The sequence below is a fragment of the Propithecus coquereli genome, unplaced genomic scaffold, assembly GCF_000956105.1.
Source record: "Propithecus coquereli isolate 6110/MARCELLA unplaced genomic scaffold, Pcoq_1.0 Scaffold137, whole genome shotgun sequence".
Lineage (NCBI taxonomy): Eukaryota > Metazoa > Chordata > Mammalia > Primates > Indriidae > Propithecus > Propithecus coquereli.
This window is the reverse complement of record NW_012137969.1, coordinates 1430758-1448411: the sequence shown is the minus strand read 5'-3', so window position 1 is coordinate 1448411 and position 17654 is coordinate 1430758. Positions and strand designations below refer to the sequence as shown.

The following is a 17654-nucleotide window of genomic DNA, read 5'->3' as shown; positions in this document are numbered from 1 at the left end:
ATCCAAAAGTCATGGTCTAGCTGTGTTATAAAGCAGACAGTGCCCACCCAGCCAGAAAACACACTCAGGAGAGCCTTTGGACATTGGTCAAATAGTGGGCACCTAGGGTCTCCCAGGTGCTGAGAGAAGACAGGGGTTGTTGACATAGATGCTCAGTTCAGCCTCCTTGAGTGGCCAGGACTGGCCTGTACGACCCCAGGGCAGTCACTCTCTATCCTGTGCCCTCCCCCTTGGCAGGTGTGGTGGATGCTCACCTGATCATGCACCAACTGGCTTGCAACGGTGTCCTGGAAGGCATCCGTATTTGCAGGAAGGGCTTCCCAAACAGGCTGCAGTACCCAGAGTTCAAACAGAGGTGAGTGGTGTCTTCTTGAGTGCACTGCTCTGTCCTCCAGGGGTTGGCCAGCTGGTAAGTCCTGTTCCATTGTGGCAGGCACTATGGTGTCCTGTCAATACCTTCTCACTGTCACTGCCTTAGTACATGCTGGCCCAACTTTCAACTGCCAGAACCTGCATTTCTTTGGCTACTGGATACAGCCTGCCCCTCCCGGGCAGGTTGAGAGTCCCAGGAATTAACACCTTCCCCAGAGTAGCCCTCCATCAGTGACTGAGGAGAGTTGATGTGTAAATACCTCTGCTCCCTCACCCTTCTGGTGGGCTAACCCCGAGACATCTTCTATACTTGCACTCAGACAGCTGTGTGCTGGTGAATGTTTAACCAGGTTCTCCAGGTTAAAAAAAAAAGCAGCCCTGATTGGTAGTATCTGCCAATTTCCATGGTGTAAATTCTCCCACCACTGCTCCCAGGGCTCCCTCGCCCCGTCGTAACTGCCTTGATAATGTGCATTTAACTGGCTTTCTACTCACTTCCCAGCTCCGTCACCTCCCAAATAAACCATTTGCACTTGAATCCTTGTCTTAGAGTCTGCTTCTAGGGGAACTAAACTAAGACTCCTACCTTAGAGATGATCTTCTCCTACTGCCCTACTTCCTAAAACACTGGACCACAGATTCATGGATCAGGAAAGATCGCTGGAGGTCACCTTCTTCAAGGCCCTCTGAAGTCCCTAAATTGGGAAGGACTTGTCCAAGATCACAAACGGGGCTGCTGACAGCCCAGGAAAAGAAGCCATTCTCCTATGCCTGGGCCAGTTCCCTTTTCTCTACTCCAAGCCCTGCCAGGAAGGAAAGGATTTTGGTTTCTTCATTTCTAGGAACACCTCATCCCGGAACCCCCAACCCATACTGGCATTCACTCCCAAGCCGTAGCCTTGCCCCAAAGCCTCCAGTGGATCTCATCTCTCTGCCTACCTTGGGCATCTGTAAAACAAATCTAATCCCTGTCTCAAAGCCCATCTCAAAAATCCATGGATGACTGTGTGAACGTGCTTTGTGTGCTGCCAGTGTGGGTATGACGATGAATGTCAGTCGTCTCTCTCCTGTCAGGTACCAAGTGCTGAACCCCAACGTGATTCCCCAGGGGTTCGTGGATAACAAGAAAGCCTCGGAGATGCTTCTTGGGTCCATCGGCCTGGACATAAATGAATACAAAATTGGGCATACCAACGTAGGGTGTTCTGGAGGGGATGCCCTCCCTACACCCATTTAGCCCTATTCCAAGAAGGTGGACTTATTTCAGAGCGTGAACTGCCTGCCTTAGGCAAGTCCTTCAGCTGCTGAGAGCTTCAGTTTCCTGAAAAATCAGGGTTGACAATGCTAGTCTCACAGGATTTGGGGTGATTAGTGGCAACATGCATAGAACCCAGCTCAGCACAGAGTAGTTCTCAATCAATGGTAGAATGTTTCTTAGTATAAAGAAGCCTATCAGAATCAAAGTCCTGGATCTGACCCAGCACAGTGGTTTGTGTGGGCAGGGCCTAGGCAGGGAAGCACCACAGCCCAGCTCTGAGCTGGTAGGTGAGTCGGGGCTGACTCAGAGCAGCCTCCTCATCCTGACTCATGGGGCCTGGGTTGCCCTGTGTCTATCGCATTTCCTGGTCCCACAGCTTCCTGTTGGAACTGCAATGGCTGGCCAGGCCAGGGGTGCAAGGTGTTCATCCACAGCTGCCCCACCAGACTGCACCCAAACATGACAGCCAGGTGACCCGAGAGGAGCACTGGCTTTGCAGACAGGAGTGTCTGTACAGCCTAGAGCAGATTATTTTCCTCTCCAAGTCTCATGTGTGATGCAGGCCTGGCGTGGAAGCTCCCAGGGTGCACATTCCTCCAACACATCTGGTCACTTGGCAAATGCTTACGGAGTGTGTGCCAGGCATGGTTCCAGGCTCTAGGGATATACCACAAAGAGAAGAGAACGAGTCCCTAGCTCCTTGCTTTATAACACTTTGCAGAATTGTAACACTCTTCTAGAACCTGCCAGAACTGTTTGCTTTGGCCTCCTTCACAATTAAGATGTGCTGTGTACAGCTAGATTGATTTACAGGAAGCACTTGAGGTTTTGTCACAGAATCATTGAATACTTGAGCTCGAAAGAACCTTGGAAACCAGCAGGCCCCCTCTCTCCCCACCCACCCTTGACAGATGGAAAGCTTCAGAAAGCCTGGCAAGAAGGTGGAGGTGACATGCTCCACTTCACAGAACCAAGCAGAACAGAGCTAGTTGGTGTCAGGCCCACCACTGCTGGTCATGTGGCCTGGAAGCCAGAGCTGGTATCTCCAGACTCTGCCACAGCTACCATCTGGGCAAATGCACTACATCCTGCTGTTGCTCAAGGGTTGCATTAGGCATTGCAGGTCCCAGGGAAGGCCAGTGCTTCTGAGGACAGCTTTGCTCCCTGAGGTTCTGGTGGCAGGGGCAGAACAAAGATGGCTCTGCCTATAAATGGTGTCCCTGTCCTTGGTGTTGGCTCAGGTGGGCCCCAACCCCATGCTTGCCTCAAAGATCAAACCTCAACACCAATTAATTTTGAAATGTCAAGAAACATTTTACAAATCCAAGCCTGATTTCTCTACCTTGTGATGTCTAACTCCTTGGGAGGTTTTTCTTGCAGTGTGGGGGGTGCAAGGAGGCAGGAGCATTCTTTTCCATCCTTTCCCCATAGGGACTCAGCTGGGGGCTCTGCTCCCTGCCCCCACGTGCAGAATCACAGGCTCCAGCAGCTGGGAGGTCATGGGGGCCCTGCAGTTGTACTCTCTGTGGCCCCTAAAGGAAAGTGACTTGACCAAGGAAACACACATAACTCATCGAAGGCAGGCTGAGGCCAGAATGCAGGTCTCCTGGCACCTTCTATCCTTCTAAAAGTTTCTATCATGTCCTACCTGAAGCATGTAAAAAGATTTTACATTATGAGACATAATAATAAAGTGAGTGCCCACAAACCCAGTTAAAAGCCCAGAATATAATCTTTGCACATCTTTCTTCCCCTTCCTCCCCACCCCCAGCAGTAATACCTGTCCTAAATTATTATTTTTTTTTTTTTTTTTGAGACAGAGTCTCACTCTTTTGCCCGGGCTAGAGTGCCGTGGCGTCATCCTAGGCTCACAGCAATCTCAAACTCCTGGGCTCAAGCGATCCTACTCAGCCTCCCAAGTAGCTAGGATTACAGGCATGCGCCACCATGCCCGGCTAATTTTTTCTATATATTTTTAGTTGTCCGATTAATTTCTTTCTATTTTTAGTAGAGACGGGGTCTCACTCTTGCTCAGGCTGGTCTCGAACTCCTGAGCTCAAACAATCCGCCCGCCTCGGCCTCCCAGACGCCCGGCCTTGTCCTAAATTATTATGTTAACTATTCCCTTACCTTTTAAAAATCAGTTTTCTCACATGTGTATACAATCCAAGGTTTTGTTTGGTTTTGAGTTTCATGGAAATATCATATTTAACATTCTTCTGTGGCATTTTTCAGTGACATGCTTTCATTGGTTAATTCTGTTTCTGAGGTTGTCCTTGTTGATTCGTGACATTCGTTCATTGTCACAGCCACATCGTATTGCAGTGCTGCCATGAGCATCCTTGCCCATGGTCCTATGTCAGAGTTTCTCTAGAACAAAGTCCTCCACCTTGGTTGTATATTAGTAACATGTGGGGAGATTTTAAAAACTCCAGTGCCTGAGCCCCGCCCCAGGAATTGTTTGAAATTCCTTATGCCCAGGCATTTGCATTTTTCAAAAGCCCTTCAGGCAGGTGTCTTGAGCAGCCCAGGCTGAGATATATGGGAGGACAGCTGCCTATTGCAGGTGACAAATATCCAACTTGACGAGGGAATGCCAATCCATTTTCCAAAATTCCTATACCAATTTGCCCTCCCCTTGTTCCATACCCATGCCAACACTTGTTTTATCAGAAGTTGGAAATGTTACAAGTGTGGGGAGGGGTAAATGGTATCTTGGGACCTTAATTTGCATTTCCCTGAGGCTGGGTGTTTCCAACACTTTCTAACACTCATTGCAAAGCCAGTCTTGCTTTCCTTGGGTGAGTCCCCCTCACACCCCAGCTCGAAGCTGAAACTATGTAGCAGTAGTAACTCTGTCTTCTGAGAAAGTCACCCACCCCCACCCGAACCCCACTTGTCACTATCCCCTCTCCCCACACCCAGATCCTGTGGGGCCATGATGGAGTGACTCTGTCTAAACACTGCTCTACACGGTGGCAAGGAAGGAAGGCCCCTTGCCACCCTGGCCGCACGGCAATCACCATAACATGAGGACTATGATGATCTACCACACTTCAATTAGAACTTCACAGAACTTTTCCACCAATTATCTCATTTAATCCTTACAGCAACCCTCTGAGAGAGGGATGGGCATCCCCTTTCACAGATAAGGAACTGAGGCTCTGAGATGTGTCCAAGCTGAGCCAGCTAGTAAGTGCAAGGCCAGGGCTGGCACCCAGCATGGCGCTAGGCGGATCTGGGGTGCACCCTAGCAAGAAGAGCTTGAGGCTGAGGCTGTCAGTGAGTGCCTTGCTGCTGGAGGTGTCCAGGCTGGGGCCAGCTGTTTCCTTCTGGCCCCAGGCATCAGCACCAGATTGGGTACCTTAACTTTTAAGGACCCTTCTGACCCTCTGGTTTCTTTATTTAAAACTCCCTCAAGTGGCTGCCATTGGGTGACAGCTGGGCTTTTTTCAGAGGGGTGCCTCTTTCCCCCAGGTGTTCTTCCGTGCGGGCATCCGGGCCAAGCTTGAGGACATGCGGGACGAGCGTCTGGCCAAGATCATGACGATGCTGCAGTGTCGGCTCCGGGGTTTCCTCATTAGGGTCAAGTTTAAGAAGATGCTGGAACGAAGGTAGCGCTCACACACAGTGACAGGGGACTGCTGAAGCCACACACATGCCTCCCACACAGGGGTCAGCTCCATTAGCCACACCGTGTGGTGAGGGAGTGGTGGGCATCAATGTCTTTGCTGGCCCAGAGACCGTGTGTGGGGCCTATATCAGTCTCCTAGGGCTGTTGTGACCAAGTTCTACACGCTGGGTGGCTTAAAACAACAGGGATTTATCGTCTCACAGTTCTGGAGGCCAGAAGTCCAAAGTCAGGGGGTTGGTAGGGCTGTGCTCCCACCAAAGCCTCTAGGGGAGGATTCTTTCTTGCCACTGCCAGCCCTGGTGGCCCCCGGTGTCCCTCGGCTTGTGGCTGCATCACTCCAATCCCTGCCTCTGTCTTCACACATGTTCTCCCCACGTGTCTGTGTCTTCACATCATCTTCCCTCTTTCTATAAGAACCTCACCATATTGGATTAGGGTTCACCCCACCCCAGTATGGCCTCATCTTAACTAATTCCATCTGAAATGACTGCATTTCCAAATAAGGTCACATTCACAGGTACTGGGGGTTAGGACTTCAACATATCTTTTGCGAGGACACAATTCAACCCCTTATAGGGACCAGCTAACATAAATCTTTTTCTTTACAGTTTCAAGTCACTTTCACAGGCTTCCCCTTACTCGGTCCATGTGATCATGCTGTGAGAGCGATGTGGCAAGGCCAGCATCCCCCATTTTACCGATGTGGAAACTGAGGCCAGAGGGGTTAAAGAACCGGGCCAGCATCATGCAGTCAGGATTAGAACCCAGGATTTCTCGCTCTAAATCCCTGCCCTTGGAATCATGTTTTCAGCCATTTCCCTAACACGGTAACTTAAAAATTGCTGTGTCCATCCCAGATGACCTGTGGTTGCCTCTGGCTCTTTGTGGTTGTAGAATTAGAATACCTGCTACTCACTAGCAGGCCATCCAAGACCCTGGACTGAAGGCAGGGACACCAGTCAGGGGCTGACGTGAGGGATGTCGGCCCGATCCAGCCCAGGGCCTCTGTGCATGGTGGGATCTTCAGTCAATGACATTTGAATGAAGCTGCAGGGGAACAAGAAGGGGTCAGATTCCAAAGATTTTGCAGATCTAGGATTTAGAGACTAATGGGTGATTTCTGGTGAAGGATCAGAAGGAGGGAAAATGCAGGAGTAAATGATTGGTCTGTCTCAGCCATCTGGGAGGGACCTGGTTCCACCAGGTTCCATCTCTGCTCCCTTAACCCACTGCTGAGCTCTGGCTCCAGCCTGAGTCTTTCTGCCCCGGACCACATGGGCAACGTGGGGTCTTGAGAAAGCATTTTTGTGTCTGCTCAAAGTACATCTACTGGCTTCCATTTCCTGCCCACTCCCCTCCCCAGGGAAGCCAGATCCTGACACCTTCATTTTAACCCATGCAATCCCGATTCTTTTTGCAGAATTGGCCTGAAAGTCGTTCAGCAGAACATGCGCAAGTTCCTGCAGCTGCATTTCTGGGGCTGGTGGAAGCTCTACAACAAGGTGGGGGCCAAAGGGCCAGGCCAGCCGGGACTGCTGCTGCCTGTGGGTTGGGGGCCACAGTAACAGTGTGAAAATGAGGGTACCTTGGAGGGGAAGGAGTCTAGTCTTCTTCCAGACAGGGGCTAATACCCACTGAGAAAAATCATGGTGTGTCTTCCACCTTCCATCTCATCCCTCAAAATAAAATCCACTTAAGAGGGACAGAGTGAGGGGACATACGGAGGAAAAAAAAAAAGGGATAGAGAGAGCCACACCGCCCCACCAGAAAGAGTGGGCTTGGCCATTGACCCCTGCCCTTGGGCTTATTGAGGCGTTTTCAGCTCCTTCAGTGAGTCCTTGGCCTCAAAGCTGGAGGGACCTCAAGAAATATGGGGTCCAACCTCTCATTTTCCAAGTTCTTCCAAGACAGCAGTGAGGGCAGTGTGGGTCAGCCAGCTGGGAGGGCTGCAGATGCCCTGAGCAGCCAGGCCACCCTCAGCCGATGCAGGAGGCCGTGAGCCATCCCACTGCATGGGGGTCCAGTCATGACAGGGCTGGGGCCACCAGTAAGAGGGAACATGCCCCTGGGCACCAGAGGAGGGAGGCCAGACACAGGAAGCTGTGTTCAAGAAACAGGACAGTGTTGTTTGGGGCAGCCACGCAGGGGGTGGGGACAGGCTCTGAGTCATCTTGGGTGGCCCTGAGTCCTTCATAGCTCACAAAGAAGCTTCTTTCCATTCCCAATAGGAAAGAACTCACTAACAATCAGTGCTGACCACAAATGGAAAGGGAGGGACAGTAAGTCCTGCATCCCCAAAGGTATCACAGCCAGGCCAGTCCCCTGGAGGGCCTGAGACTGGAGAGGAATCTGGATGAGCTGCTCTTAAAGGCCAGTTGTCGCTGGTACTGCCTGGCTTTCACCACGTGTCCTGTGACTGACCTTCTTTGCATCAATTCACCTTTTTTTATTTCAAAAATTTTATTTTAAAAGAAAACTTCATATCCTTACCTGCTTTAATCTCATCCTAAGCAAATGTTATCCACAAAATTGTGGATTTGATGAGTTCTTTTCCTTTTTTAAAATTGCCTATTAAAGTAACTATGTAACTAACACCTCACATCGAAGAGTTTCTACTACATAACGCTTGAATGCATCTCACCAGTCGCCACGATGTATGAGTTACACTTTGGGAAGACCCAGACCAACAGCCTTTAAGATTGCTTCTGTGCAGGACACAGTGGCAAGAGATGTAAACTTCCCTGCTCTTTACTAATTAGATGTGACAGAGCAAGGTCCTGTTCTAATTAGTGAAAAAAAACAAAACCTTTCCTTTCAGTTTTTTATCAAGGCTCTAACCTTATTTAACAAAGCCGGAGAGGATTGAGTCAGTGGAAGAAAACACCTGCAGCAGGCGTCCGCTGAATAAAATGTGTTACACAGTTGCAAGTTGTGGTACTTATTGCAACCTTTTCTTGCAAACTTTGCCACTGTGACATCGCAGATCCCCAGCGGCCAGGCTGGCAATGATCAAGGTTTATCTGTTATCTTCTAAGAGAGGTGATCTCTCCTCCCAAATCCAAGTGCATAGCATTTGTCCCTCTCAGAAATGTATCCTTTGACTCAGGAAATTTTCCCAGAGGTCGTGTTCCATAGGCTCTGCTCAGTGTTGTAGAGACCTGAGGGGGCAGAGGGAGATCTCTGAGGGACTTGCAGACACAGGGCATAGGAATATGGGTTATGGGATCTGGCAGACCCTGGCACTCTGATGCAGACTGAGAAGTCCCAAACGCATCAAGAGGTCCAGATGGATGCTGTGAGTGCAGAAGAGGAGCGACTGCTCCCTGCCAAATGGCAAAGAAGGCCAGCACTACAACATGGGGGCAATAGGGCCACAGGCCACAGGCAGGAAGTACCAGCTGAGCCAGCACAGGGAGTGAGCAGGGGCTGCACTGTGGAAGGCCTACAAGGCCACAGTGAGAGTTGGGACTTCATGTTGCAGAGAAAGTGAAAGAAGTGGGGGGATAAGAGGGACAGAGAGAGAATGAGAGATAGAAATAGAGAGAGAGGGAGAGACAGAGCAACAGAGAGACAGACAAAAAGAGAGACAGATGGCTGGGCACGGTGGCTCACGCCTGTAATCCTAGCACTCTGGGAGGCCGAGGCGGGAGGATTGCTTGAGCTCAGGAGTTCAAGACCAGCCTGAGCAAGAGTGAGACCCCGTCTGTACTATAAATAGAAAGAAATTAGTCAAACAACTGAAAATAGAAAAAATTAGCCAGGCACGGTCGCACGTGACTGTAGTCCCAGCTACTCGGGAGGCTGAGGCAGGAGGATCGCTTGAGCCCAGGAGTTTGAGGTTGCTGTGAGTTAGGCTGATGCCACGGCACTCTAGCCAGGGCAATAGAGTGAGACTCTGTCTCAAAAAAAAAGAAAGACAGAGCTAGAGACACAGCATGAGTGAAAAACAGACAGAGAGAGGCAGAGATAGAGAGACAGAAAGGAGAAATCAGTAAGGAAGAAAGGGAAGGGACCCAAAGTTGTGCATTTCACCAGGGCTCTTGATGTACACACAATGTACGGAACAGATGTAAGCATTCCATCTTTGGTCCTTCATGCTGTGCCACAGCCGTCTCTGCTGCCATGACAGTGTGGCACTTGCGCTGTGCCCAAAGCTGCCACCAACATCATTTCTCTGTATTCTCTCTATGCCCCTGAAAAGCTACTTGAGCTGATATCCCTATTTTTTGGGTTTTTGGAGGCCAAGGCTGGGTGAGACCACAGTGATGAAAGAATCTTCCATCTGTAGAAGTGCCATTGAGTGTTCCATCCCTTTAAACCTCATGATAATGATTTCCCTTATTTTTCAGGCAGAGAAGTGAATTTCAGTAAAATGCCACATAACACCATAAGCCACACAGCTGGCCTGGGTCTTTTGCTGTTTTACCCTAGATGCTGAGAAACACCTAACTCTGTGTCTTTGAGATTAAAGAGCATCCTAAGAATTGGTCCTGAGTGACAATGGACCTTCTCTGTCGAGGCTAGGGGGGCTAGGGATGCTTTAAGGCAAGGAGCTCAGCCTGAGAGATGGCACCTGTGGAGAGACTCCACCCGCAGAGATGCAGCAAGAGCTGCTTCCCACCACCATGTTGCTGTGAGGTCAAGTCTGAGCAGACACCCCACAGCCCACCACCTATCCCCCTGGCAAACTCACCCTCCTAACACTCTTTGGTGTTGCTCATCACCCAGGTCAAGCCACTCCTGAATGTGGCTCGGCAAGAGGAGGAGATGAAAGCCAAGGAGGAGGAGCTCAGAAGTGCCATGGCCAAGACCCAGGAGCTGCTCAACAAAGTCAAGGAACTGGAGGAGAAGATGGCCACATTCAGCCAGGAGAAGAATGACCTCACCATCCAACTGCAGGCTATATGTGGGGTCCTCAGGGAGAAGGGCGGGAGGCTCAGGGGCCTTGGTGGGGAGGGAGGAAGGGTGAGTTCTTCTAAAAAGCCATGTCCCTCCGGACCACAGGGACATTCCCCAGCCTTCCCTTTTCCTTCATTACCATGTCACCCTTGACCCAACCACCAGAAAGTCTCCATCATATTCTTATTTCCACACAACCGTGGGCTGGGCACACAGCCACAGGCCCCGCCTGTGAGGAAAGTCCAGGGATGGTGGGGCGATGTGGTGGGAAGAGCACCCCCTGGAGTCAGAGCTTGGCTCTGCCGTGTGAACCGGGCAACTTACCCTCCCTGCACCTCCTTTTCCTCCTCTGTCAAGCGGAAACTCAGCAGGGAAGAATAAACGACAGTTTCTGTAGGGTGGCAACTAAATGCCCTGCGGTGCATCTGCTGCTGGCATCCTTCTGGTTCCCAAAGCTTCTCCTGTCCCTTCCCTGATTTGACCCTCACAGCCATCCCGTAGGACACCCGGTTTTCACATGTCTCATATAGGGTAGAAAACCCAGTTTGGTGGACATTTAGAGACTTGATCAAGGTCCCTAGACCACCTGCCAACACCTAAAGGTGCAGCTGATCAGCTGGGGTGATGCAGAGTCAGATGCAGCAGGTCTCAGGTAGACCCTAAGATTTTGTGTCCAAGTGATGCTGCTGGTTCCAGACCACCCTCCTAGACTACGCTTTGTCACGCACATCGCAAAAGGAGCTTGGAGATAGCCCGCTCCCTTGTTCACCCCAGGATACATTTTTTCAGAGATTGTCAGCCCAAGGTTTGTCTGCCGTCTTGGTGATGGTGTTTGGGTTCCTCGCAGGTACCTGGTACCTGCCTTTGACCGGGGCTCTTTCTTCCAACAGGAGCAAGAGAACTTGATGGATGCAGAGGAGTGCCTGACCCAAATGATGAAGACCAAGATGGAGCTGGAGAGGCAGATCGCAGACATGTGGGAGCGGCTGGAGGAGGAAGAGGGCACAGCAGCCTCGCTGAGCACTGCCAAGCGCAGGCTGGAGGGGGAGCTGAGTGACCTGAAGAGGGACCTAGAGGGCCTGGAAACCACGCTGGCCAAGACAGAGAAGGAGAAGCAGGTGAGGACTGCCTGGGTCCTACCACGCTCCTCTCAGGCCAGGGCACCCCTGCCTGCAGGAGCCTCCACCGTGGTGATGCCCAGTGCCCCAGCCACTGGTCACGTGGGGCTATTTTAACTTCAATTAATGCAATACAATTTAAAATGCAGCTCCTTAGTTGCACTAACCACATTCTGAGTGCTCAGAGCCACGTGTGTTAAGTGCCACAGGCAGAGAACATGTCCATTACTGCAGAAAATTCTGCTGTACAGAGCAGCTGACTAAGGCGACTGGGAGCTGTTACTGTCATGGAGAAGGGGTCATGTTTAGCTGTTGGATTTCTGCCCAAATAAGCAGTTGCTGCCCTCTGAGCAGCTCCCTGGGGAAGCCCTGATCCCTTCCTTCTGTCACAGGTGGGTGGAGCTCACGAGCAGGGTAAGGTGACCTCTGCCTAAACCTGTGCTTCTCCAACTTTGCTGGGCACACAAACCACCGGGGATACCAACAAGGTGCAGACTCTGGGCTGGCAGGTCTGGCAGGGCCCAAGGGTCTGTGTTTCTAGCACACTCCCAGGCGATGCCACTGCTAATGTCTGGGGACCATTCTTTGTGCAGCAAAGCCCTAAACTGGTGGTTCCCACTGCTCCCCAACACCCCTAAGATTCTGACTTAGTTGGTCTGGGACATGCCCTGGGTGTTGGCATTTCTTAAGTTCCCAGGAGACTCTAGGGTGCCGCCAAGCTGAGGACCTCCCTCTCCTTCCTATGGAGGCTGTTTCCAGCCTTAAGGACCCATCTCTCTCCTCACCCGGGTTTCCAGGCCCTGGATCACAAGGTCCGCGCCCTGAGCGGGGACCTCTCGCTCCGTGAAGACTCTATTGCCAAACTCCAGAAGGAGAAGAGGGCCCTGGAGGAGCTGCACCAGGTAGGTTTCCCTGCATCTCTCCTCGGCAGAGCGGGTGGAGCTTTGTACAATGTGTTTTGCATGTGGAGACTGGAGTCCGGCATTCAAATCCTGGCTTTGCTGCCCCTCAGCTGGGGGCCTTAGGGAAGTCAAGGAATCTCCCTAAATCTCAATTCCCTCATCAGTGAAGTGGGTGTGGTCATGTCTTGCTGCCTTCCTTCCAGGTGTGTTATAAGTAGGGTGACCATATAATTTATCTTCTAAACTAGGACAGTTTTGAGAGCGAAAAGGGGAGCTGTTAATACTTATGAGTCAGGTTGTGCCCAGGTACACTGAGAGGTATGGTCACCAGAGTGGTAGGTATGCGGTGGGATGTATGGAAGTGCCCCATGAGCTCCAAAGCCCAGGGGACCCTAATGCACCATGGCAACAACAGCCACGAGCTCGTGAGGTCATGAGGAGACCCACCCTACTTTCCCAAGGCTGCTTTTATGGCTCAGGCTCCTGAATGCAGAGCCAGCTCTGACCAGCCACCAGTGCTGACCTCTAGTGACACAGGTGCAAAGAACAGGTCAAAGCCAAGAGCTGGACACTTGTCCCTGTGTTTGCTGACATCATGAATCCACAGCATGTCCCCCATCTCCTCTCTCTACTGCCTCTGGAACTGCCTCCCTTAGGCTGTGATTCTCAATCATATCAGACCCAAGGCCCCCTTTTATAACAAATACAATCGGTTCTTGTTATGCACAGTAGTTCTGTAAAGTTGCCACAAACACTGAATTAACAAATACTGAATTAGCAAATACCAACCACTGCTCCTAGGGGAAATATAGGGTTAGGTTCCTATATGCCTCTGGCCATAACATTTTCATCAACCAATCAATTCATAATACATATGATTACGATCAACAAATCACTTTGTTTTATGTGTGTTTCTTTTGAAAGACACCTTATTTGATATATAATGTTGATTCATTGACTTTGAACTCACGGCCAGTAGCACTATAATTCATGCCTAAAAGAAGCTTATCTAACATATATTTTTGGAGTAAGGCTCACTACAGCCTTCTCATGCTTAGGAACACTAGATGGCACTTCAGGAATATGCTTGGGGGCCACTTTAAATAGCAAAATTACCAATAAAAAGCAAAAAAAAGAAAAAGTAAAAAACATGGCATTAAGTAGAGCATAAAAATGACATTCATAGTTTGAGAGCTGAAATGAGAAGGCAGAGCATCAGCTTGTTCAAACTCAGCTGGGAATGTGTGTATTGGGCGACTCAAAATTTTCCCCACCATGTACATATTTGCAAATAACCATGAAAGCGCCATGATTATTGGTTTGGGATTAAAATACCTTTTAGTGAGTAAGTGAATCCACAATAGAGAATCCACAAATAATGAGAATCAACTGTATTTTGCAATGCCCTCTTGTTATCCCAAAGTAAAAATTATAAATATAATGCGTAACTTCAAAAAATCAACAGCATGCCCTTTGATATAAAGGAGAAATGGATGAAAAACAATTTAGAATAAATAGCAGTTGTCAACGTGTAGAAACAAGCTCAGGCAGATGGACTAGGCAACGGCGCAGGAGGGTGTGGCTGCAGTCAGGGATGCGATTTTACAAAATAGTGAATAACCCTTGGGGAAATTTTGAATAATAATAAATGTCTCAGTTTTCATGGTAGATCATTCTCTTAAAATGTAGTTCATACTAAATGAAAAAGAATGTTGAGCTACATGTAAAGTGGTGCTGGGTTCTAGGTTCAGAAGAGCATAAATGGTTGTTTCACTTACATGAATGCCTGGGTGGGACATCAGGCATGTGGACTGCAGAACTAGTCACCATGGTGCCGGATTGTCCAGAGCAAGGTGGGATATCCAGCATCCCTGGAGTCACTCGCTAAACATCAGTGGGGCCTCCAGTCACTGTGACAGCCAGAAGCACCCCACCGATTTGCAATATGCCTGGTTTGCAAAAGCTAGCTAAAAGAAAAAAGAAAAGAAAAGATTTCCGATATGCCCACTGGAGAACCAGAGCTTCCGAATGACCCCCTGATGGGTGCTCGGGTCTGTCTGCCCTGGCCGCAGCCAGCACCTAGGAGCAGGTGCTCAGTAACTACTCACTGAATTCAACTCAACCTCCCAAAGCCTGGGGGCTGCACAACTCAGAAGTGATGACTGAGGACCAGGCCTTTTCAGCTGCCCCTGCAGTGCCTAGTGGGACACATGTGTGTATCTTTCCTTCCAGAAAACCCTGGATGACCTGCAAGCTGAGGAGGACAAGGTGAACCACCTCACCAAGAACAACAGCAAGCTGAGCACCCAGATCCATGAGGTAACACCTGTTGCTGGGGACATTTCTATAACTCAAGGGCCAGGTCCATTCTGGGGCACAGGGTGCTCAGATAAGTTTTGGAACCTAGACTGACACATGCCCTGGGGTGTGAGGGCCTTTCTGATGCCACAGCTAAGGGACCAGGCCCAGTCAGCTTCTTTCTTGCCTGAGACTCCCCTCCTCCATACCATCTCTTGCTTTGCTTGTTGCTGTACCTGGAGGATAACTGGGAGCAGGAAAAGAAAATCCGGGCAGAGGTGGAAAAGGCTCACCGGAAAGCTGAGAGCGACTTGAAGATGACCACCAACAACCTCAATGAGATGGAGCGCTCCAAGATGGATCTCGAGGAAGTGGTGAAAAAGTATGCCTGCATCATTGTTCATTTTGTCTGTCACCATGTTAGCAATAGCTGGAGCTTCCTGGATGGTGCCCGGTCCTAGGTGCTGTGGGCTTCGCATACGTTAATGCGTGTCCCGAGTACCTGCTGTGTGCCAGCCCTGTGCCTGGCGCAAAGTATACGAGCAGTGCTTGGAATGCTGAGGCCTAAGCAGGGCAGGGAGACTTCACAGAAACCTACGAATTGGTCTCTCAGAGGTAACAAGGAGTTGATGGTGTATTTTATCAATAACACTCTGGCAATAACATGAGGACAGGTGGAGAAAACCGAAGGCAGGAAGAAATTGTGAGGCTGTTGCCGTGGTCCAGGTGAAAACCTGAATTAAGTAAGTGGCAGAGAGGATGGAGACAAGGAGGATTCAAACAAGGAAAACTTTGAGGGAGAATTTGGACAGTGCACTTTGGAAGTATACTTGACGAAGGCAGTTTTAAAACACCAGAGACCTTGATGAGGAGTGTGTGCAGCTAGGTCTGTATCTCGGCACATTTCTTCTGTGGCACACACAGATAATGTGTGCGACTCTGCCCGTCCTCCTCATCTGCTCAGTCTCTGAGATCTTAGTTCTCACACGCGGCTCCTTGAATGTGGAGCTCACACATCTGAAGGAGACAGAGCCTTTTGTGGAAAGTTTTTGGAGGAAAAGTTTTTCCTAAAAAGGCAAAGCATCACTGTTTCTGGAGCCCCTGGGATGTAAGCTGCACCAGAGCAGTGATTTCTGTCCTATTTGTTCACTGATGTGTACCTGGAGCCCAAAACAGTAAATGTGTGAAGGAATGAATGAGTGAGTAAGTGGTGAAAGCCCATGGACCAGATTCTGGGGTGTGCTGCTCCGTGGGTGTCACCCCAGAGGCCAGGGTCTGGGAGATGGTGGGTTTTGGCAGGTCCAAGGCCTCCTCTGGCAGCCCAGGCACCATTCCCTCACCAGCTCACTGGTCCACCCTCAGAGCCTTTCCTTAGGAGACCAAACCTTCCCTTGCAGGAGAGACATGGAAATAAATTCTATCAATTCTAAACATGAGGATGAGCAGTCTCTGAACTCCACACTGCAGCGGAAACTAAAGGGACACCAGGTATGTCCAGGACTGAGAAGCCTATAATCTCCTTTTGGAATGCACTTCTCTGCACCCTTAGTTTACAGCAGCTAATTGGCTGCTGAGGTTTCCTGAGAAACAAGACTGCCATGGAGTCCTTGGAGATCAACCTGTGTTCACCTCACTGAGGGTCAAATCCAAACTCCTCACAGTGGTTACGAGGCCCTCCGCCATCCAACCTCTGCTCCCTCCCTGACCTTATCACCCCTGTTCCACCACCACTCTGTCCAGCCATGCGTGCCCTTGCTGGGTCTCACACGTGCCAGGTTCCTTCCGCCTCAGAGCCTTTGCACATGCTCTCTGGGACCTGCTTCTCTCTGCCTTTGACCATGGCCATCATAAGTTCCTGTTCCTATTTTCCATCCTAAAAGGCCAAGTGGGTGACTTTGTAACTTTTCTTGGGAGAGATGAATCTCCCTTATCTGTCTCTTGTGTGTCCTCTAGGCCCGAATTGAAGAGCTGGAGGAAGAACTGGAAGCTGAGAGGGCAATGAGAGCCAAGGTAAGCAAAATGCTTTTACCCCGTCTTGAGTCAAAGGACCTAATGACAGCCACACATCCCACCATCAGTAGAAACTCCCACTCAGAAAACCAATAGAGAGGACAGGTGTCCAATCAAAAAGTCTAGTCATGGCTGGGCGCGGTGGCTCACGTCTGTAATCCTAGCTCTCTGGGAGGCAGAGGCGGGTAGATTGTTTGAGCTCAGGAGTTCGAAACCAGCCTGAGCAAGAGCGAGACCCTGTCTCTACTAAAATTAGAAAGAAATTAATTGGACAACTAAAAATATATAGAAAAAAAAATTAGCCGGGCATGGTGGCGCATGCCTGTAGTCCCAGCTCCTCGGGAGGCTGAGGCAGAAGGATCGCTTGAGCCCAGGAGTTTGAGGTTGCTGTGAGCTAGGCTGACGCCACGGCACTCACTCTAGCCCTGGCAAAAGAGTGAGACTCTGTCTCAAAAAAAAAAAAAAAAAAAGTCTAGTCATTTCTTGAGCACCCAGTGTGTGCCAGGCACTGTGTTACATACCTACATGCATGAGGATGTGCAAGGCAAGGATACCACAGGTGGGTGAGTCCAGAGGAGAAAAGGCTGGTCTACTTGGGGCAGGTGGAGGAGGAAACATTTGACCTCAAGGATTGAATTCAACAGGTTGATGCACGGAGGAATTTCTAGGCAAAGGGAACGTAATGGCACCTACCTTCACAGGGACAAAGGTGTAAAAGGAGAAAGCGTGTGTTAGAAAGAGCAAAGCGTTGACGGGGGCTTGAGGGTGGGGCTCCTACAGGGTAGTGAAGCCAGAAAGCTGGTGGGAGACACATAATAATGTGCCTAACCTCCAGATTTAGCAAAATTGGACAGTGCAGTAAGGTGGGCACTGACACCCGCCCAGTGTGGGGAGGACACACAGTGTCCTTCACTGAGCCTGTGGATGGCAGACAGAGCACAAGGCTCCCCAAGTGCAGGCCCTAGCTTCTCAGACATGATGTGGTCACTGTGCTCTTTACTGGAGAAAAAGGAGCTCTGGCTGGCTTCCGTCAGTATAATTAAACCTAATCCCAGGTGGAGAAACAACGCAGCGACCTGTCCCGGGACCTCAAAGACCTCAGCGACAGGCTGGAGGAAGCTGGTGGAGCCACATCTGCTCAGGTACCCATCCTGGGGGGCCAG

At 50.1% G+C, this 17654-nt stretch overlaps 1 protein-coding gene across 1 annotated transcript in view; it reads left to right on the top strand.

Annotated features, from left to right (window-relative positions):
* Positions 1-17654, top strand: part of LOC105805926 (myosin-7-like) — a 49637-nt gene that overhangs the window by 18551 nt on the left and 13432 nt on the right. The window contains 12 exon segments of the mRNA XM_012638893.1: positions 238-355; positions 1447-1567; positions 5108-5244; positions 6685-6766; positions 9993-10175; positions 11054-11281; positions 12079-12183; positions 14416-14502; positions 14718-14863; positions 15879-15969; positions 16435-16491; positions 17547-17633. Of these exon segments, the coding sequence (XP_012494347.1) occupies positions 238-355; positions 1447-1567; positions 5108-5244; positions 6685-6766; positions 9993-10175; positions 11054-11281; positions 12079-12183; positions 14416-14502; positions 14718-14863; positions 15879-15969; positions 16435-16491; positions 17547-17633 (1442 nt within the window).